This window comes from Mya arenaria, chromosome 9, assembly GCF_026914265.1.
Source record: "Mya arenaria isolate MELC-2E11 chromosome 9, ASM2691426v1".
Classification (NCBI taxonomy): domain Eukaryota; kingdom Metazoa; phylum Mollusca; class Bivalvia; order Myida; family Myidae; genus Mya; species Mya arenaria.
In genome coordinates, this window is record NC_069130.1 from 11,636,728 (window position 1) to 11,659,391 (window position 22,664).

At 33.6% G+C, this 22,664-nt stretch overlaps 2 protein-coding genes across 2 annotated transcripts; one reads left to right on the forward strand and one right to left on the reverse strand.

The window, feature by feature from the left end:
• Nucleotides 1-2,465: 2,465 nt before the first annotated feature.
• LOC128246546 (SUZ domain-containing protein 1-like) lies at nt 2,466-13,955 on the reverse strand. The gene is made up of 5 exons (XM_052964806.1): nt 13,744-13,955; nt 12,873-12,922; nt 11,999-12,115; nt 10,988-11,125; nt 2,466-9,373 (listed from the first exon to the last, which is right to left on the reverse strand). Exons 1-5 carry the CDS (start codon nt 13,816-13,818, stop codon nt 9,265-9,267), a joined length of 489 nt encoding a protein of 162 aa, XP_052820766.1. The 5' UTR covers nt 13,819-13,955; the 3' UTR covers nt 2,466-9,264.
• Nucleotides 13,956-13,973: 18 nt separating this feature from the next.
• On the forward strand, nt 13,974-22,292 carry LOC128246545 (tetratricopeptide repeat protein 36-like). The gene is made up of 5 exons (XM_052964805.1): nt 13,974-14,113; nt 15,071-15,133; nt 15,935-16,060; nt 17,011-17,112; nt 17,756-22,292. Exons 1-5 carry the CDS (start codon nt 13,999-14,001, stop codon nt 17,917-17,919), a joined length of 570 nt encoding a protein of 189 aa, XP_052820765.1. The 5' UTR covers nt 13,974-13,998; the 3' UTR covers nt 17,920-22,292.
• The last annotated feature ends 372 nt before the right edge of the window (nt 22,293-22,664 follow it).

Here is a 22,664-nt window from a genome sequence, read left to right on the forward strand (position 1 = left end):
ACATGTTTGTACGTGAACACCATATATTTTTTGCCAGGATTCAAGATTCTGAAGCAAACCTACAAAGGGCAACGTGGTTAACATAGAAATTTACTTTTTTCAAACAAAATTACTTGCACTGGGTAACTTCAAGTGACTAATGCAGGTAAATGATTTAATATCATGTCTACTAAATTTAAATCATTGTATTCATTCTCAATAGGGCAATCCACTTCGAACTGACTACCAGGTTCATAGGCCCAAGTGTTCATAAGTTATTGACTTTAACCTTTGACCAACTAGCCCTAGGATCAAAAGGGATCATGTGCTGGTTATGACCAATCTGCCTACAAAGTTTGAGGTCCCTTGGCCCAAGTGTTGTTAATTTCTTTATCAGAAATATTTTTCAGCTAAAGGTCACCACAAACTTGACCTTGGACCACTTGACCTCAAAATAAATAAGGTTCATCTACTGACCATGACTGACATGCCAACTAAGCTTGTGGTTCCTAGGCCCTGTCGTTTTTCAGTTATTGATCCTCACGACCTTCACCTTTGACCAAACTGACCTTAAAATCAACAGGTTTAATCTGTTGGTCATATTCAGACTGGAAGAAATGCCATTTCTAGTGTTTCATGTTAAATGCCAACGAAACATTATTTTGAAATTCAATACAAATCCAATTAATTTAATCAACAAAAAGGCATGACATGTTTCTGCAAAGAAAACTAACTCACTTTGCAGTCGAGCACCGTCAATCTTTCATGTTATATACATTTGCATTAAGCGGGAAGTTAAGAAAATTCTAGTCCAGCAGAATTGGTTTTACCCAATCAGGCTGCCGCAATCACCTATTTGGTGTCTACTGTCAAAAATCACATGAAACTAGCTACAGAAGAGGTATTCTCATACCTTGCATCCATAAACGTACTGCTTGCATTGGTTTCACATTAATCAATCAATTCAGAATAAAAGTGTGACAATGTTCTGACTGTGTGCTTACAGTGACTATTCGGGATGTACCTATTGACAATCTCTTCATGCAATTATACCTTATTCAAATGATTCACAAGCATGTTTCGCTAAGTTTATTTCCAAGCATAAGTACATTGTGCCTTTAATTGTAAAGTAGGTCAAATTTTAGGCTGATAAGCTTATTCATGTAGTTTTCACGGCATAATCAATATATTTATATCGGTCCTTCACATATTTCATGAAAAATCAAATTGTTAAAAAGCAAGCGCGGTCATGTGAACTTGACAAATGCCACTGAAAGGCTGTTTGGCCAGTAGCCATTACCACATGTAGTTGGGCCTAAACATTCGGAACACCTCTGCCATTTTTCTTGAAAACAACCTCGGATGTATATGGACGGTTTACATACTCAGAAATCGGTATGTTTAGGTCCGCTACAAGTAGATGGCGTAGTACTTTAATTTAGCACATACACTTAATGACTTAACTCTTGGGAATCTTATTTATGTTTGCAATAAAATCCTTCACTAGACAATCAATTTTAAACTTAGATCAATAAATACAAGCTAAAACTCTACATTTTATTAATGATATAATTCAAAAATTTACGAACTACTTCTACTGATGTAGCGGCATACAACCGAAGTTGTTTTCGAGAAAAATGGCCGAGGAGTTACTTTTTTTGAACATGTATGTATGTGAACACTTTACATTATCTGAGAGATATTTATATAGGATACCTAGAAAATGATTTTTATTTTACTTTTTTCAAACAAAATAACTTGCACTGGATAACTTTAATTTAATAATGCAGGTATGTCTTCCATATTTAAATCATGGTATTCAATCTCAATAGGGTCATCCACTTGGTAGAGTTCGAACTGCCTACCAAGTTTAACTTTCCTAGGCCCAACTGTTCATCAGTTATTGACTTTAACCTTTAATCCATTAACCCCAAAATGAAAAGGGATCATGTGCTGGTCATGACCAGTCTGTCTACCAAGTTTGAAGTCTCTGGGTGCCAGTGTGATTCATTTCATAATCAGAAACATATTTTCAGCTAAAGGCCACCACAAACTAGACCCAACATTCTAAAAATCAATGGGGACATGTGCTGGTCCTGACCAACCTGCCTACCAAGTGTACGTCTCTGGGCCCCAGCGCTCTACAGTGCTTGACTGGAAACAAACTTCCAGCCGAAGGTCACCACGACTGGGACCTAAAAACCAACTGACCTCAAAAGAGATAGGGGTCATCTACTGGTAATGGCGAGCCTGTCTACCAAGTTTCAAGTACCTGTTCCGCAGCACTTTTTAGTTATTGATCACCACGACGTTCCCCTTTGACCTACAGACCTCAAAATCAAAAGGGTTCATCTGCTGGCCTGCATACATGTTTGGGGTCTCTAGGTTTACGGATTCGCAAGTAATTGATCATTATCCATGAAGACAGACAGACGGTCCCATTTGTATATGCCACGCTTTGGAGGAATTAAAAACTAAATCCAAAATAAAACTTGAAACGGTTTATTAGAAGAATAGAATACTGGTATACAAAAGGCCTAATCTATATTAAAGCAGCACATCGAGTTACTAGACAGTGCATGGAAAAAAACAACAATTCATTTTGACGATAAAAAGTGGAGGGTAGGGGAGAAATGGTTTAGGCACATATGTATGTTGGTTGTCCATTTCAAATTATATCCTACAATTGACAAAAATTCTTTGAAGATGTGATACACATTTTATTGTTAAGTGGAAAAGGATGGGGTGGGGGTTTGATGTTCGGGTGGGGGGATATACTTTGTTACAAATCCTTTTATTTAGTAATAGACATTAAACAATGAAATACAAATGAGCAAAAAGAAAAAAAACATACCTAAATGAATAACAAAAAATCAACATCTTTAGATAAAATGACATAAGCATTATAGCATGAAAAGCAAAGAAGCAGATGCTGAAAAATATCTTTTCCAGGGACTTATATAAACATAAGCCTAATGCTATAGTGAACATTTGTACCAAGTTTCATAATAACAACTTAATGTTTTTAAAGTTATTTTATAATATTAAGTTTTCGCACAACATCTACTTTGAGGATTTTGCAGACAAAGCTTTTTTAACACTAAATACTTTTTCCTTTCATAACTAGACAAGCTTAAGTATTACAAGACGATATAAACTTGAAATCAAAGTACAAAATTCATCATTTCATTAAATATAATAATGAACAATTTACAATTCTGTGCAAATTCTTATAAGTTATAAGCATTACATAAAGCAGCATATATAATTCCATATGAGTTAAATAACCTTGATGTAATTGTTACAAATTTGTACATTTACGTAGTCTACATTGTAATGTTGTTTTACATGGTAATATCTTGAAATAATAATTCTACCATATATTCTTTAAGATCCACAATTTTACATTTACGTAGTCTACATTGTAATGTTGTTATACATGGTAATATCTTGAAATAATAATTCTACCATATATTCTTTAAGATCCACAATTTTACATTTACGTAGTCTACATTGTAATGTTGTTATACATGGTAATATCTTGAAATAATAATTCTACCATATATTCTTTAAGGTCCACAATTGTACATTTACGTAGACTATATTGTAATGTTGTTATACATGGTAATATTGTGAAATAATAATTCTACCATATATTCTTTAAGGTCCACAATTGTACATTTACGTAGACTATATTGTAATGTTGTTATACATGGTAATATTGTGAAATAATAATTCTACCATATATTCTTTAAGATCCACAATTGTACATTTACGTAGACTACATTGTAAAGTTGTTATACATGGTAATATTGTGAAATAATAATTCTACCATATATTCTTTAAGGTCCACAATTGTACATTTACGTAGACTATATTGTAATGTTGTTATACATGGTAATATTGTGAAATAATAATTCTACCATATATTCTTTAAGGTCCACAATTGTACATTTACGTAGACTATATTGTAATGTTGTTATACATGGTAATATTGTGAAATAATAATTCTACCATATATTCTTTAAGGTCCACAATTGTACATTTACGTAGACTATATTGTAATGTTGTTATACATGGTAATATTGTGAAATAATAATTCTACCATATATTCTTTAAGATCCACAATTGTACATTTACGTAGACTACATTGTAATGTTGTTATACATGGTAATATTGTGAAATAATAATTCTTCCATATATTCTTTAAGATCCACAATTGCACATTTACGTAGACTACATTGTAATGGTAATATCGTGAATGATAATTCTACCATATATCCTTAAAGGGACCCACTGACGTTTCAGACATGTTGAAAAATAATTCCATGATAAAATATGAACAAAATGCTTGTTACAAAGATAAAACACGTCAAATAAAGTCGCCAATATAAAATATGTGAACATATCCCTTTGAGCTGTGCTCTCACAGACCATTTTGACAACTTTTTTTATTATTTGTCTTGCAACAAGCAAACTCTTGTGAAAATGCATGGAAACCGGTGATATATGCCAATAAACTCATTTTTCTTAAATGCTAATAACCGGTGATATATGCCAATAAACTCATTTTTCTTAAATGCTAATAACCGGTGATATATGCCAATAAACTCATTTTTCTTAAATGCTAATAACCGGTGATATATGCCAATTGACTCATTTTTCTTAAATGCTAATAACGCTTTTCGCCATAAAACATCAATAATTATTTTTGACCAAAAATATGATATTTTTTCAGCCCCTTACATCATTGGTTTCAAGACATTAACACAAAAAAATGGTTCTTTCCAAGACAAAAAAATAAAATGAAAGTTGTCAAAATGGTCAATCTGTGAGAGTGCAGCTTTAAAGAACAGCTATTTTTATGCAAAACAAGTGTTATACAACTATGACAATACACTCTTACGCACAGGGTACAGAAGGTAGAAAATTCAGCTCTCTATGAGCTTAACAAATAATGCTCACACTGAGCCAATTTCTGACCACTGTGCGCAAGAGTGAGTATAATGTAATATAACTTGACATTGATGTCATTATGACCTACATCAATTGTTTAATCACTTGAGCTTGTGTTTAACCAAGAAAAGATTGTTTCATAAGACTAAAAATAATCTGAGTGATTCAAAGTTCATGAAACGAAAACTGTGGTACATAATTAATTCAAAATACCGGTAATAAATATACATTCTCATTACCAGAAAGTCTTATCTTCATATCACAGTCATAGACTATCAACATTAAACTAACATACATGTAGTCTAGTCTAGTTAAAAGGCAGAACACTTTTTCTTGGGGCTGTTTCAATAATGATCTTAATCGGTTTTAGTCGTAAATTAAAATGCTCATTGGTGTTATTCGTAAATTGAAATGCTCAATCGGTGTTATTTGTAAATTGAAATGCTCAATCGGTGTTATTTGTAAATTGAAACGCTCAATCGGTGTTATTCGTAATTGAAACGCTCAATCTGTGTTATTCTTAAATTGAAACGCTCAATCGGTATTATTTGTAAATTGAAATGCTCAATCGGTGTTATTCGTAAATTGAAATGCTCAATCGGTGTTATCCGTAAATTGAAATGCTCAATCGGTGTTATTCGTAAATTGAAATGCTCAATCGGTGTTATTCGTAAATTGAAACGCTCAATCGGTGTTATTCGTAAATTGAAATGCTCAATCGGTATTATTCGTAAATTGAAACGCTCAATCGGTGTTATTCTTAAATTGAAACGCTCAATCGGTGTTATTCGTAAATTGAAATGCTCAATCGGTGTTATTCGTAAATTGAAATGCTCAATCTGTTTAAGTCGTGAATTGAAATGCTCAACCGTCATAGTTTCATTATTTTGCTACATATTTGAGGGAATTGAACTTTAGCCAGCATTAGAAATGAACAAGAGAATTAAAACATACAATTGTTGCCTTTTGTGACATTTACCGTATAAGGAATTAAGTTATTGAAGTTATGACTAAATTGTTTTATTGAAACGGCCCAAGCTTCTAATATTAATACTTAATCTCTTATTATATCACTCATTGTTTTCATTGTGCACAAAACACACTTCACCTTCCGAACAATTCAATTTGTTATTATCAGGTAATATCAACACTAAGAAATAGCATGAGATTATAGAGACCCTTCAAATACTTAAAGGGACTATATACACCAGATTGGCACGAAAAAAAGTTGTTTTTTTGGTAACAAATCTCAGGACAAATATTTAATAAAATGTTTTACTCTTTCATATCATAATTGTAAAAAAATACCAAAATGTAAAATCAAAATCAAGTCGGAGACCGGGATCGAATCGGTGTTGCCAAAATTGCAATCCAGTGTTGTATCCACTGTGCTATGAAAGCTTACCTAAACCGTTGGAATATTTAAACTATATACCTAACTTGGTAATATCACATGATAACATCCACTTGCCAATCACGCATAAGAATGAATTCTACTAGGTATACATACCTAGTAATCTTTTTTTAATGGAAAAATACGAAAAAACTGCGAAAAATAAATTAATTGTAAACCATGTGGTACTTCAGTTTAAGTTTCAATGCATTGTACACATCAATAACAAGTTTATGTCAGTTTTCAACAAATTTCTTCTATTTTTTTTCCGCTATTTCATCATACAGTATATAGCCCCTTTAATAATAGGCTTTAATCAAGGTAAAAAATCCATGAGTCAGAGCTTCAAAAACATCATCAACAATGAAGTAACACAATATTAGTATACACCAAAGATGCCACAAATAAACATAATAAAAATCAGGGGAATATTTCAATAAAGCTCTCAGTCATTTTGACACTTTCAGATATGAAAGACCTGCACCAATTGTGACAAAGGATAATTGCTTGTTTCAGTGAAATATCACAATACATTTCGTTGAATGAACACCAAAAGTTATATTTCATAGGTAACTTCTGAAATTTTGAAATATTTACTTTTGGTGTTCACGTAACAAACAACTTTTCAATAATTATTCGTTATTGATTTGTAAAACCACGCAATGTTATAGCAAAATGACATCATACAGGAAATGACATAATTGATTTCTTCTTCCTAGCATGGTGTGCAATTTCATTTTTTTTATTGAAGTGAAACAGAGTAAAATTAGTGAAACAGTGACATACTATTTCACTAAACAGTGAGCTTATCAGGATAAAATCCACCATTATTTTGCATGAAAATAAAAAGCATGAAACAAAATATTCTAAATGTATCGTAATAACTCCATAAGATCAAGCAACAGGTTTTAAAAAGGCAGCAGGAAGAATTTACATGGTTCAAGTCTACCAATAGTATGCCAACATTTCCTCGATTATATTTCAATAAGTTCATGATAAATTTCTTCAAAAGGAAATTATATGCAGAGATACATAAACATATACCGGTATTACTAAACACAACATCAAAACAACTATTAAATAAAAGAATGATTTTATCTTGAAGTAATTTCAAAATGAATTTTGCTTTATTTTCGAAAGTAGAAGATTTTGAAATAATAAGACTCAAGACAAGGCATTTTTTTTTCACCTGTTTTGGGCCAAAAATTAGTAGCATTCTACCTCTCAAAAATTATTTATTTTTCAAGGGTGATAATGGCCAAAAACCAATTTCCCTGAACTTTATTCTGGGTTCCAGGGGGCTGAGTTAGACCCCCTGGTGGGTACAGGGCAGCTCCTGATGGGGGCAACATGTGAGAAAGCCCAATCCTGGGTTTGAAGCATTTAAAAAGCCAAAGATTGCATTAAAACATATCTGTTTTAGTGATGAAGGGTTTTAACAGCCAAAAATTCAACTAGGCTGTGTTTGTGTTTGAAAACTAGTGAAAACATTATTTTGTAAACGTGTTTTGTGGTGTACAATAAAATTGTCGAATTCACCTGAAAGCAGGAAGCTGCAGAAATTTTCCATTTAATAGGCTTAAGCACCTGCACCCAAGACTAAAATAATGCCCAGGGTTGGTAATCATTAAACTTCTTAAGTCATTTTCTTACTCAAGTCACTTTCCTAATTTAAGTACCTCTAAAGTCATATGAAATAAAAATTTTTAAAGAATCCCAAGATAAATCATTTTCATGACATTATTGAAAAAAGCATATTTTAATGTTAAAGTTAATGTATACATTTCTTTTAATTTAAGTGTGAAAATTTTAAGAAATGGTCTCAAGTTAGGAAATGACTTGAGACGCTTTATGAATATGGCCCCTTGTACAAGAACTTTTAACATTTTACAATACCAAATTTCTATCAAATATATTGCTGTGAAGCAAAACACAACCAAGTAATGCCAAATGTTTGAGTGTTATATTCCTACAAGCTATGGCTAATATGCATTACTCTTGCAGTAGCTGAGTAGCACACAATGACATTTTGCTAGCCCAAACATGAACTGCACTCATAATTTCTGGCTTGCCCAAGCATGTACAACAGATGTCTAGCCAGCCCTACCCATGGACTGCACTCAACAATTTATGGCAAGCCCAAGCATGGACTACACTCAACAATTTCTGACCTGTCCTAGCCATGGACTGGACTCAACAGTTTCTGGCCTGTCCTTGCCATGGACTGCACTCAACAATTTCTGGCAAGCCCAAGCATGCACTGCACTCGACAATTTCTGGCCAGCCAAAGCATGGACTGCACTCAACAATTTCTGGCCCCGCCCAAGGATGGACTGCACTCAACAATTTCTGACCTAACCAAGCATGGACTGCACTCAACAATTTCTGGCCAGCCCAAACATGGCCTGCATTTTACAATTTCTAACCAGCCCAAGCAAGACCTGCACTCAACAACTTCGGGCCAGCCCAAGCATGGACTGACACTTTTGATCTTAAACATGGGTAAATCAGATCCTTCGTATATTGCCAAATTATTTGTTCAAAATAGTTTTTTTAGCCACAATTATGACTTTATATCATAAAGTACATATCTGTATGAAATAAAGCCATTTCTTAAAGCAGTATCTCAAAAGTATATCTTTTGAGTCATTCAAGATTTAAACATTCCTGAGTAAATTGTAGCTCATTTTTGTGTTAAAAAAATGGAAAATACTCATGCATTGGATAAAATACAAAAGTTAGGCATTTTGGCAGAAATCTGTTCAAGGGTAAAAAAATCCCATTAAGTTAGACACCAAATTATCTCCCATTTACAATTTCAACCACTTTTTACATGTAGCTGAAAAATTGCAAAGGGAGACAATGGCCAAAAACATCAAACACATTTTGATGGTTTTCAATCACAATGTCAAGACATGAGTTGTGGCCCTTGAGGGCTATCTGTGTTGGTCGAATCCTGCTGTTCCATTTGGGCCTCGAGGCTCACGTACAACCATCACACGCGGCTGATTCATCTCATCTGTTGGCTTGATCAGTTTAATAGGTCTGTAAAACATGTACATGAATTAGTAATAAATACAGTAAAACACATATTAAGTGGCCACTTTTGGGAAAAGGTCAAAGTGGCTGCTTAAGACAGGTGGCCACTTAACTGAGGTGGGAACTTTCTGCCTACTTATGTTTGTGAAAAAAAGGGCCTTAACTCAGCATCTGTCATTTTGTTCCCTTGACTTTTAATGGTTTAACAAAAAGATGTACATGTTTGAATATAATATGAAGTATAAACCCTGAGGCTATTAAAGGCCTATATCAGCATTTGTCTCTCTTGCTAGCTTGATCCATAATACACTCATGACAAAAAAAATCAGAATGTAAATTTGTGATAATTCCTCAAACGTTGTAATAAACACTGGTTACATATCTAATAAAGATTTCTTTAATTGACAAATTATTCCAAGACCTACCTTATATCAGGCTGAGCTGCAACGGGGGTATTAGAGTTATCTTCTTACCTACCTTATATCGGGCTGAGCTGCAACGGTGGTATTAGAGTTATCTTCTTACCTACCTTATATCGGGCTGAGCTGCAACGGGGGTATAAGAGCTATCTTCTTTCCTACCTTATCTCAGCTTAAGCTGCAACAGGGGTATAAGAGTTATCTTCTTACCTACTATATATCATGCTGAGCTGCAACGAGGGTATAAGAGTTATCTTTTTACCTACTATACATCAGGCTGAGCTGCAACGGGGGTATTAGAGTTATCTACTTACCTACCTTATCTCAGCTTAAGCTGCAATGGGGGTATTAGAGTTATCTTCTTACCTACCTTATCTCAGCTTAAGCTGCAACGGGGGTATTAGAGTTATCTTCTTTCCTACCTTATCTCAGCTTAAGCTGCAATGGGGGTATTAGAGTTATCTTCTTACCTACCTTATCTCAGCTTAAGCTGCAATGGGGGTATTAGAGTTATCTTCTTTCCTACCTTATCTCAGCTTAAGCTGCAACGGGGGTATTAGAGTTATCTTCTTACCTACTTTATATCAGGCTGAGCTGCAACGGGGGTATAAGAGTTATCTTCTTACGTACCTTATCTCAGCTTAAGCTGCAACAGGGGTATAAGAGTTATCTTCTTACCTACAATATATCAGGCTGAGTTGCAACGGGGGTATTAGAGTTATCTTCTTACCTACTATACATCAGACTGAGCTGCAATGGGGGTATTAGAGTTATCTACTTACCTACCTTATCTCAGCTTAAGCTGCAACGGGGGTATTAGAGTTATCTTCTTACCTACCTTATCTCAGCTTAAGCTGCAAAGGGGGTATAAGAGTTATCTTCTTTCCTACCTTATCTCAGCTTAAGCTGCAACGGGGGTATTAGAGTTATCTTCTTTCCTACCTTATCTCAGCTTAAGCTGCAACGGGGGTATTAGAGTTATCTTCTTACCTACTATATATCAGGCTGAGCTGCAATGGGGGTCTTAGAGTTATCTTTTTACCTACCTTATATTAGGCTGAGTTGCAAAGAGGTATAAGAGTTATGTTCAAACCTACCTAACATCAGGTTGTGCTGTAACGGAGGTATTAGAGTTATGTTCAAACCTACCTAACATCAGGTTGTGCTGTAACGGAGGTATTAGAGTTATGTTCAAACCTACCTAACATCAGGTTGTGCTGTAACGGGGGTATTAGAGTTATCCCCAGCTCCAGAATACCCCTCCCCTAGAATACGGAGCCTTGCTTCCTTGTACTCTGCCTCCCGCTGCTGTATACTCTTCTGGGGGCCCTTCAGGTTCCTATAAAAGTTACGACAGTCATAAAAACAATTGTGTTTGACAAGGATTTACCAGGGTGTGATGTTATGAAACATAGTTGTTTATTTCTTTTATTGACGTAACGTGGGATTTGGAATTGATATTTCATAACGTAACTTTTTATGCTTTGTACAAACAGTAAACCAACCTGGACACAACTCTACAAATTTGTGTATTGAGCCAACAATATTAAAGAACCACATGTACCATGTTATCAATTATATTACAGTAATTCCCTTTCCAAATACCCCAGCCACACATCGGGAGACAATGCGCCCTAGCTTCCTGAGACAGAATTATATCAAAATTAGCACAAGCTAGGCTTAGTATTCATTAAAATCTTCAGTTTGTGTTTGAAACTCAGAAAATTGAATTTTTCAATTTCGAATTATTTTTTTTTAGTGATTTTTGACCCAACACATGTTAATAATTGTTAAACATTGTGCTTCCAGAATATAGTTGCAGTAATGTATTACCAGTAAACTTCATCAATTATGTGCATACGCTGTTCTATTAAATAACCTTTTGCTTTTTTACAATTCAATAAAATTTGTCAAAACAAATATGGCAGGTGCCGGTTTTGATTTTTTTTCACTGCGTCCTTCATAAGCTATAATTGATATCAAGTTTCTTTCTCTTTATTTGCCTGTGTCATACACCTATGATAGCGTCCTATACACTATGACCTATGGTTACATTATTGCTCTTCTTATAAAAAGTGTTCATTAAAATCAAGATTAGTAATTTTGAGTCTTGATTCTCAAACTAAGACATAAGCAAACACAGACACTGGGATTTTGGTGTATCAGCTAGATCTTCCACCACCAATATCCAACAAATCAAAGAAGAACTCACTTTGCTCTATCTTCTGGAGACATTGTTGCGCTGGTGTCCCGCTTCAGTATTCGCACCTGAGGCGCATACTGCGTTCTCCCACCCTCCTCCCTCAGCTCGGAAACTTTCTCATTAGATCTGAAAGTTAACAACAAACATTTTATATAAGTTATCATGGATTTCCCTCATGCCAAAAAGAGAGAACTTCCCGATTTGGCAACCAAAAGGGGTCCCAGGGCTCACACATCCAAGGAAAAACCCCGCAAGTTATCTAGTAAATTTGAAAACACCACCTGATCACGTATGGAACTTAAATTCAAGATAAATTTATTTTAAATATGAGACAAGAGCGACGAATATTCCCTGATTTTTTAAGATAATAACTCACCAAAATTTAACAATTATTAAAGACAGAGTTATGGGCCTTGCTGCACATTGTGCATATTGTAGCTGATAACATCCAAGTTGAATGTTTTTCAGTCAATTCCCAAGAATAAAGTTTTTGCAAGCCGTCAACATTAACACCAAGGCTATCTCACTTTGTTGAACGCCTTTATTAATTCTTAAAAAAAACAAAAACTGAGAAGCTAATAAATATATTATTTTGAAACTTATAATATTAAGTTTGTATGGTAAAACTGGTATTTTTGTGGGATTATTTAAAAAAACAAAAAAACCCAGATTTGTTATAAAAAATGAATGCATACCAGGGTTGAACATATAAAAAAGTAATAACAACTCCCTTACCCAGTCATTTGATGAACAAGTCCCAATTTCTTACACTAATGCCTGGCATTAATTTCTTGAACAAGCCCTGCTATATATATATAAAATAAACAGTTTGAGCAAGCCTGAAAGCACTTGAGTGCTTGTGCTTATTTCGACCATAGCTTACCTGTCATTTCCGTTCGAAATCTTGATTCCTTTCAACTTCTTGTCCAAAACCTACAGGATAAAAACATTTTAACGATAAACTGATTACATCTCAAAAATTGAATATGAGATTAATTATACCATATTCTTGTTAGCTCGATTGTGATGAAAGCTGACAGCTTAAGGAAACAAGTTTGTGTCTGTGTCCGCAAAGGTTTTTACGGACAACTTTAATTTTAAACAGACAGCAAGTAGCAAAATAGATTTTCAACAGACAGCAAGTAGCAAAATAGATGTGTTAAATAGATAAACAACAATTTAGGAAACTACTTGGGCCTTATTCCACAATATAACAGTGTAAAGCTGTCTAATCCATTGACAGTACTGTGCAGTTGATATTCTAAACACAGCTAGAAATAATTGTATGTTAAAACATTAATTACTGATTTACTGATTACTGATTTTTATATGGCAGAGCTTTTACCAATGGGATAGTAGAACTCATAAAAAAAGAGAGTCTGATTGAGTCCAGAATTTGAGCAAGCCCGGAAAGCATTTTACCAGTGCAGGGCTTGCGGGCTAAAAATGTGCTATTTCGACCACTGTCCAACTATATTTTATCAACTTATATCCAACCCTTATTATATTAGTAATCTAGTGATTATCTACATTCCATGATTATGTAATTATATATAATTTTGAACAAAACACAAAATCAAACTCAAAATGAAAGGATTTTTTAAATTGAAGATATAAGTCTATTTTCGGTTTTGAATTTTGAAAATATTTGAACTTTTATGAATGAACATTGATGTTCAAAGCTAAACGTTACGAAAAGCATTATTTTAGTAATATTCATACCATTTAAAACTGCTGAAAAAGATCATTATTACCTCGTTATTTTCTAATTCTTCCCAGCTCTCCAAAATTTCAGTTTCGTCGGCCATTTTCAAACACTTACGATACATTGTCGTAAAATAAAAAATAATAAAAAAAGAAATTTGAAAGAAAATCTCAATAGCTCTGGAATTCAACCTAATTCGAAGATTGTGGAAAACATTATTTATAATATCAATAAATTTATTTAACAGTTTTTACCGTATTTTTGTTTACAAACATTTTTGCGACAGTGACCTTGAAATTCAACAATGGAAAATCAACACATTTCCAACCACGATAAAGCCGTATTGACGCGGATATTCAATCCCAATTTACCCTACGGCGACACATATGATGAAGATGAACAATTGGAAGAGGCCTTTGGTAACTGTCAATCCGTCAAATCTTACTAATGATCATAGGTGTCCGAAATGTATAAATATCCGAATTTTATCTGAATTATTTGAAAAAAACACAAACAATGCAATTAACCACTATTATCCACAGTAACTTGGTATTTGGACTGCATTTTTTGGGCAGTCGAGCGATTGGTCCTTAGGGTGATCTCTAGGACTGAGAATCATAAAAAATGTGTTTTAGTACTCTATGATACACAATAAACAAATAGTCAACTTTTGGTCGTTTATTTTTATATATTAAATAATCTGAAATTTCATACATTCTTTATCAGTCACAAGTTATGAAGGTTAGCAGATTTCGGGTTGAGACATATGAATGGAAACGAGGTCAGATCTACAAGAATTTTTCATTAAAACAACTGTATTCGTCGCATGCATGTGCAGAAGGAAGTTATCTCCAAGGTGCAATTGCTCAACAAGCACAAACTAGACGCGTGTTCTCTATTTTCTTTAATAACTCTGCCAAGAATACTGTTCATATACCGACTCACAGATCTTCGCCAGTACTTTTGAGTATGCACAAGATCCGAACCCGGCATGCGCTTTTGGCTATACGCGCGGACAGGTACCAGTCATGAGGTAAACATTACCCCGGTTCCCGTTCGTGCTTAAAGTTGAAAAGCGCATGCTGGGTCCGGCCGGTGTGCATGGTCAAAATTACTGGCGAATATTTGTGAGTCTGTAAAAAAACAGTGTTCTTGGGCAGAGTTGTCAAAGAAAATTGCAAAAAAAACGTTACTAGTTTGTGCTTGTTGAGCGATTGCACCTTGGAGATAACTTCCTTCTGAACATGCATGCAACATATACAACAATTATGAAAAATCACATGTTTTTTATATATGTATACAAATGTATATATATATATATATATATATATACAAAATGTATTTATGTAATGTATTTTACCAAATTTTACCTACAGAGGAGGAAATAGAGACTGCTGAAGTACTGGAGGCAAAACGTCTAGAAGTGGAGGGAGTCAAAGGTAAAACTGTTTATTGTATAGTGATTTAATTTTTACCATTTCTTGTGAATCATTCAGACCTAGCAATTTTTTTTTGTCTGTATTCCACATTGTCTGTGTTAATTAAACTGGTTAAAAACTGTTGAGTCTTTTCCATGCACCCGTGTCCTCTTGCATGTCCAATATGTTCTCTCGAAAATCATGCAGTGAGCGATTTAAGCACACGGGGACATATTAAACGACAAGTTTGACCATAACCGTGGCCTTGATTTTAAAACTGTTAAAGATTTTCAAATGAAACTTATATTTATGAATATCATGTTGCCATAGACAATTAGCAGATGTTTAGCAAGGATCAAAACTCTGGTTTGATTAATTTTTGAGTTATGCTCCTTGCTTGACTCAAAAAAAGAACAGACGAATGAGGATCTATAGGTGTTTGCCCTGCAGCGCTCTTGTACGCCAAATCACAGAAAACCAGAATTTTTTTGTGTACATACCACATAACTACATGTAGATCAGTAGCCATTTATTACTCTAAATAGGTTTCATGTTAGTACATGTACAGTCGAACCTCGTTGGCCTAAACTACCAGGGACTGGTGAAAGTACCTCCAGCCTCAAAAAATTCGAGCCAAGCGGGAATGTTTACTTACAGTAAAAAGAAATTGGTCCTCTACATCCAGTTCGAGCCAACGATGAATTCGAGCCAAGCAAATTTGAGCCAACGGGGTTTGACTGTACATGATTTTTTTTCTTCCTTAGTTAATGTGCTGTAACACCTTATTAAATTAACATGCTATAACATTTTTTTCCTACACAGCTGCTGAGAGTGGCAATGTTGACAGCGCCCTTGACCTTTTCTCCCAGGCCATTACCATGGCGCCCAACCACGCATCAAGCTACAACAACAGAGCACAGGCTCTTAGGCTGAAGGGGGATAACACTGGTAACTGATTTGTGTGTAGTAACGAGGTTTTAGATTATAAATTATGGGAGGGTCCTGCGCCCTGTCCTTTTTGATAGCACCTTTAGTCTGACTTAATGGAGAGCAGCCTTCTGCCTTTTTAGAATTGGATGCTTTAGATAATAAAATATTTCCTTTGTTTTTGTTTAAAAGGCTATCATTTAAGAAATTGAAATATAACCCACCACTGAGTGTCATATGGCATTAAAAGGACTGGCTAGTCAACCATCAAAAGTAGAGGATCGAGGCATTAGCAGCCAGAAGTGGTGTGTAAATATTTTTTATATTATACCGAACATTTTATACATGTATTAACATTTAATATTTTTAAAGCGTTTTAGATGTGTTTGAACAAAGCTAATAACGTTTACTTGCGACAAATTTTCGCTGTTGTGCACTTACCTGTATGACGTCAGCGGTCCATATTACATTTTTGATGAGGTCCGACCGGCCAAAAATATGACCGGTGACATCATCAAACTTGATTTTTTATCAAAATACAATGATATACAGACCAATCAACTTTATCATATTAATAATATTAATCAATCAAATTTAATCATATTATACAAAGAAGGGACACATTTATGTAAGGTATAATATATGATTACAAATACATACAAACTTAACATTTCTGGCAGATGAAAACTAAAACTACCTCAATTAAACACTAATGTAACTTTTTTGTCAAATTTATTGTAACTGAGTTCTTCTCAGCCCAAAACAATGTGTCCTTAACACCCTAAGTACCCAGTGACTTTTTTGCCGCACCCTGCTTATTTTAAATTCTGGCTAAAACCTTAGGAACAAAAAATATTTATAGGGCCATGGTTAAGAATGTGAAGCAAGGCATAACTATATTTTAAGTTGCCTGCGTAGCACAGAAATGTGTTTTGTTGTTGTTAGAGGATTAATTTATTCTTCGTCAACAGGAGCCCTAGCTGACCTTGACAAGGCCATACAACTATGTGAAGGTCACGGCAAGGTCGCTTGTCAAGCCTACACCCAGAGGGGGCTTATAAAGAGACTACAAGGTAAAAACCATTGCGTGCATATTAAATTAGTTAATTTATTTATTAATTGTTACTTAATGGTTTAGCATTTTCAATCTGTCAGTCTAAAATCCTTATTGCTTATCGGAAAAAGATGATCAAGCCATTTCAATTAATTTTCAATTGTGGAATCGAAAGTTAAAGTTTTAAAAAAAATGTTCAAAAAACTGGAGTATTACAAAAAAACAACAATTCATAATTTAATGTTACTTTAGAGAATACAGCCACAAAGCAATGATCTTTTTCAAGGTTATGCTCTGGATCATCGTTGATCTCAATGGAAAATGATGGATTATCAATTATGTCATCATTGACATCAGCCTTGACCTTGGCCATAATTTTATAAAAAAAACAACATTCAAGACATTTGCATGAAACTTGGTGACAAAGATTACAATGACAATATGTATGTTTCCAGGTGGTCTATTGGACCAATAACTTAAGCTGTGCTTAAATATTTGCTAAAAACAGACAAGGTTTGATATCTCTTTAGAATTTTCTTATTGGGTTTCTTTTATATTTCAGTAAGAATTTTAAAGCACCTATAATAGCATTCACAGCAACATGTAAAGCCACACATAAACTTTGAAATAATAACTAGTAGAATGTTTCTTTTACCTAACAGAGGATGACTGTGGTGCAAAAGAGGACCTTACCCACGCTGCCCATCTTGGCGGCCAATTTGCCAAGCACCTGCTGGTTGCGATGAACCCTTACGCTGCTCTGTGTAACCAGATGCTTGCTGACGTGATGGGCCGCCTGCGGGCAGGGGAGGAACAGATGGACTAGATCATCTGAATCACTGAGACACCTGGGTTGATTACTGTAAAATTAAATTGTGAGGTCAGACCTTTTGCATCTATTGGTTTTACCCCATTATGCGAGGTTTACCATTTCTGATATTGTTTCGATAGGTTTTGCGTTTGAAACTTTATCGTTCTATTGTTTTTGAGATTATTTTTGAGTTAATTATTGATCTTAAAACAGTTAATCGTTGCATTAATTAAAATCCTGAATGTATAAATGTGTATATTTGGGTCAAATAAAACAAAGTTTAAAACATTTGCCAAATTTGAATGATTATTGTTGAAACAAGAAGGGGAAGGAAATGTTACCACACCTGTCGTAGAAAACTTTTGATTACCTCCCTTCTCTGGCAAAAGATTTCCTAACCAATTTCTTTTTTTATTCCAAACTAAAAATTAGGATGCCAATAATGTGAAACAATTTAGTTTTTTTGTTCATGAATATGCACATTGTTTATGAATATGCACATTGTTCTGTTATATATTCTCTCAGAGAACTTCAGTTGCTTCCCTTGTATCTTTAGAAATATTTAAGTGCACCCCTAATGAAAATCTTCATTTGAAACTCTTCAATTTTAATGCTTTAAAGCCTTTTAGCACAGGGCAACAAATCAAATTGTTATTTGGCGGTATATTTCAATTATATTTTGTTTTAAATCCAGAAAATAATACACATTAAGCAAATTATCAAGCTGTTTGAAATGATGCCGACCTTAATCGAAGAAAATTAATATTATTATGAGATTTCATTTCTGAATTGTCGAAATATTGAACCATTATGTTTAAATTGATATACACTGTGTAGCATGTATAAACCTAAATTATTATGTTGGTGACAGTATTAAAGCTGCACTCTCACAGGTTCACAGTTTCGACATTTGTTTTATTTTTTGACTCAGAAACAGCTGATTGACTTGCATTAATTCCTTCGATGAAGTCATATAATATAACACACAATAGAACAGATCTCAATTGTCTAGAAAACATCCTAACCAGCCCAAAATTTCATTTTTCCTAAATTTGATTAAACATAAATTTCAATCAGAAATATGAAAAGCTGGGATCTGATATTTTACGCAGTAATGTATATCACTGGTTTCCAGGCAATTTCACAGAAGTTGGCTCATTCCAGGACAAAATATAAGAAAAAGGTCAAATCTGTCAATCTGCGGCTTTAACATACAGTTAGAAGCTAAATCATCTCCATTTTAGTTTTTGCTGGTAAATATATCGGTGCTTAGATAATGCCAGATTTAATTGTGAACCTTTTAAAAGACTCAAATAAAATGTTATCTTTGAAAATTGTATTTTATTGGGTGTCTTTTAAAAAATGATGAACATTTTTGTGATATTTAAAAAAGAGTGATTTAATAATATTCATTTAAAGTATTGTTTACCTTACTTTGTTACATTCAAGTTGTTTTCTGGTTGTGACTCATTATATCTGAGCTGCATCGCGTGAATTTGGCCTTCAGAATGATTATTACAAATGAAATAATCAAAGGTAATGATTTTTTTCGCTGTCTTAATTTTTTCCAAACTTCTTTCCTTAATGTTTTAAATGATTTGTGCATGATTTTCTTGATGATTTATGACCAGTACTTAACTTGTGTTTCTATAGCAACCATGGCTTTGGACTCATTTTGAAAAAAAAGAAATACTAAAATGAATAATCAAACTTAATCCTGTTTTAGAATAAAAACTAAAAATTAAAATAATAAGCTAGTTGGAATATTGATACATTAATTATGGGAGAGTTTCAGTATTGCTGAACTATCCTGTAACTTGAATATTAAATGTATGCACAAAGGCCCAAAATCTCACGATGTGGTGAATATCTATATCTATATACAGGGGCGCAGCCAGGGTTACGCACTTACGTATGTGCATTACATCAATTTGAAAAATGAAAAAATAAATATGGTCAAAAATGGCATCAAAGTCGAGCGCTAAGCTAAATATTGATGTCAGAATAAAGGGGAAGATCAGCTATAGTAAGCATTGTTTCTCTGTGCTGGATAGCTTACTGAGACTAAATCAATCACTTGGTGACTACAAAGTCGGCGGCCTCAACATGTTAGTTCCATTTTCCATATGTTTTTTCTGGGGAGCCCCCCTTCGGCTACAGGGATATTCCCCTTCCCACACCCTTCCCCTTTCGTGCGTAACATTCAGTAAAGCCTGGCTACTCCCCTGTTATATATATAGGATAATTTTTTGTTTTAGGGTTATGTATTTCATCCAGTGAGCACAAGAGCTATATTTTATGAGTGGGGTAGCACAGTGTAATATATTGCAACCTTACACTGAGTCAAAAACACTTATTTTATGGCTAAAAAGGTTATAAAATGACATTTTTTAATCATATTTTTTCAGAAAAATTGCTAAATTGTTTGTGAACAAAACATAATTTTGTGAATGGTGTTGTTGAAATTGTGTCCCAGTCCTGAAGTTTGATTTTGAACTGAGAGCTGGCTCAAATTTTAATTCAGTGATATTTTCACTGTTTAAAAGGGTGAAGTATAATTTTTATTTCACTGATAAATCTCTATTAACCACTGGAAAGCATATGTACATGTAATTAAATTGTGTGTTGTGGGTCAAGTCATGGACATTTGTCTGTGGTCTAGTCTAGCTAAAAGTATTGAATGATGTTTTTCAGTCTAGTTATAATTATTTACATATTTGAATCTCTGTTGCTCAACTGAAACTCAAAATGTGATATTTTTCGTAATATATTTCACTGAATTAAAATTGTTTATTCGATATTTTTACATATAATATTGATTGTCAGTGTTACGATGTACATACTGTTTCTAGTTTATTGCTTTGAATACATTTAGTATTGGGACCATTCATTTTGCTCAATAATTTAGGAAGTAGGAAGTCAATGAACTAAATATAAATTAAATTTGAAAAAATAATCAAAAGAGGTCTAAGCCGCTTAACCCTGCTTTGGTCATGAACTGCCCCTGGGGAACTTCTCAGGGTTGACAACTATCATCGGTTAGAACCCATGTTAATTCAAAAACTCATTGTTTAAAGATGCACTCTTACTCCCAAATAGGGTTTACCACAATAAATGATATTGTTTTAATATTCCAAAATGAATGTTAAAATGTCCAAAAACAGTGGTTCTTATGAAGGATACCGAGTTCATTTGAAAGAAATGAGCATAAAACACGGTACCGGTATTTATACCCTATGTTTCTATAGTAGACCACAGTAAATCTTTTAGCATTTACCAATAATTTAATATATTTGTGCTTTCTGCTATCAAAATTAATCCAAGTTTACTATCTTGTTGTCAGTAATAAATATTTTCCATAAATGCATTATTTAGTAAGTAGTTCAAGGTTAGTCAGGCAAATTGATGTTTGTTATGCATGTGCATGCACAGGCGCAAGTCAATGCAATAAAAACTCGGCCTATATATGTTTATTAAGATATCTTATTATAGTATATAGCCCATATAGAACATTAAAAAAAGTTTGTGTCAAGTACCTGTGTGTGCATGTATTGATTTTGAATTTAACAATGTCACTTTAATGATGTCTTTATTATAAATACACCTGTTATGTTATTTCAATGTTTTGCCAATGAGGCATTTATCAACATAAGGGACTTATAAAATGTTGTTTCTGATGAAAATACTGATAATACTATTCCATGAACAAATATACCATTATTATAATTTTTATGGACAAAATCTCACCCATTTGAAATTATTATAATTTGATATGTACTTGATATTTTGTATATATTTTTTTATTTTTTCTTACTTTTTACAACATTTTTACTAACGAACTAAGTAAAAGATACTTAAAATGCATTTACAATTGGGGAGGTATTTTTTCGTTTTTCTAGTATGAAAAGTTTTGTCATTGGGGGCGATTCTTAAACATGTATATATCTTCACATGTTTTTGCATGTTACTCATAAGTAAGGTTAACCATTGTTTACATGAATGTACATGTTTGTATATAAACAATATGATTGTTCGATAAGTCACTGATCTGCACAGTCACTGATCTGCACGCAGTTCATGATGTTTTGAATATTATTCAAGGTTTTTTGCATGCTACTTTAATAGACGAACTGAAACACTCCAACAGTTTCCAAGTAAGTGAGAAATACGTCATTGATGTATTATCACTTATATTCAAAGGATTGATTTGTCAAGCTTGTTTTTCATTTACCTCTGAATCATTCCTTGAAAAAAAACGTATAATATATTACTCACTTTTCAGGTATATGACCTTTATACATTATATTTTAATACAAATATTATATATTATGTAAATAGATGTTATATGTTATGCATGCTTTCATTTGCTCAATAAACTGTATTCTTGGTCATGTTTTAAGTTTTCGGTTGTTTGAATCCCCATCCCTTTTTACTACAAAGAACGGTTAGAAATTGTCGTCTGCTTCCAACTAAATCATGCTTTATTTGGTCAATTAAGTGAATTATTGATCATGTTGACGTTTCTTGTTGTTGTTTATTCCATTATCCATCCTTTAACTCTACAAGGAACGCTCGGAAAATTCTGCTTGCTAACTTTTTATTCATGTTCATTTGCTCACGGACCTATACATGTATATGGTTTATAGGTTCGTTATTTGCTTAACAAGGTGCGAAACTCCCTTCTTTATTTGTAAAATTACTCCTGCTTACCACTTTATTATGATTTTGCTGAAATAGTTCAGCTTTAACACTATGTACCC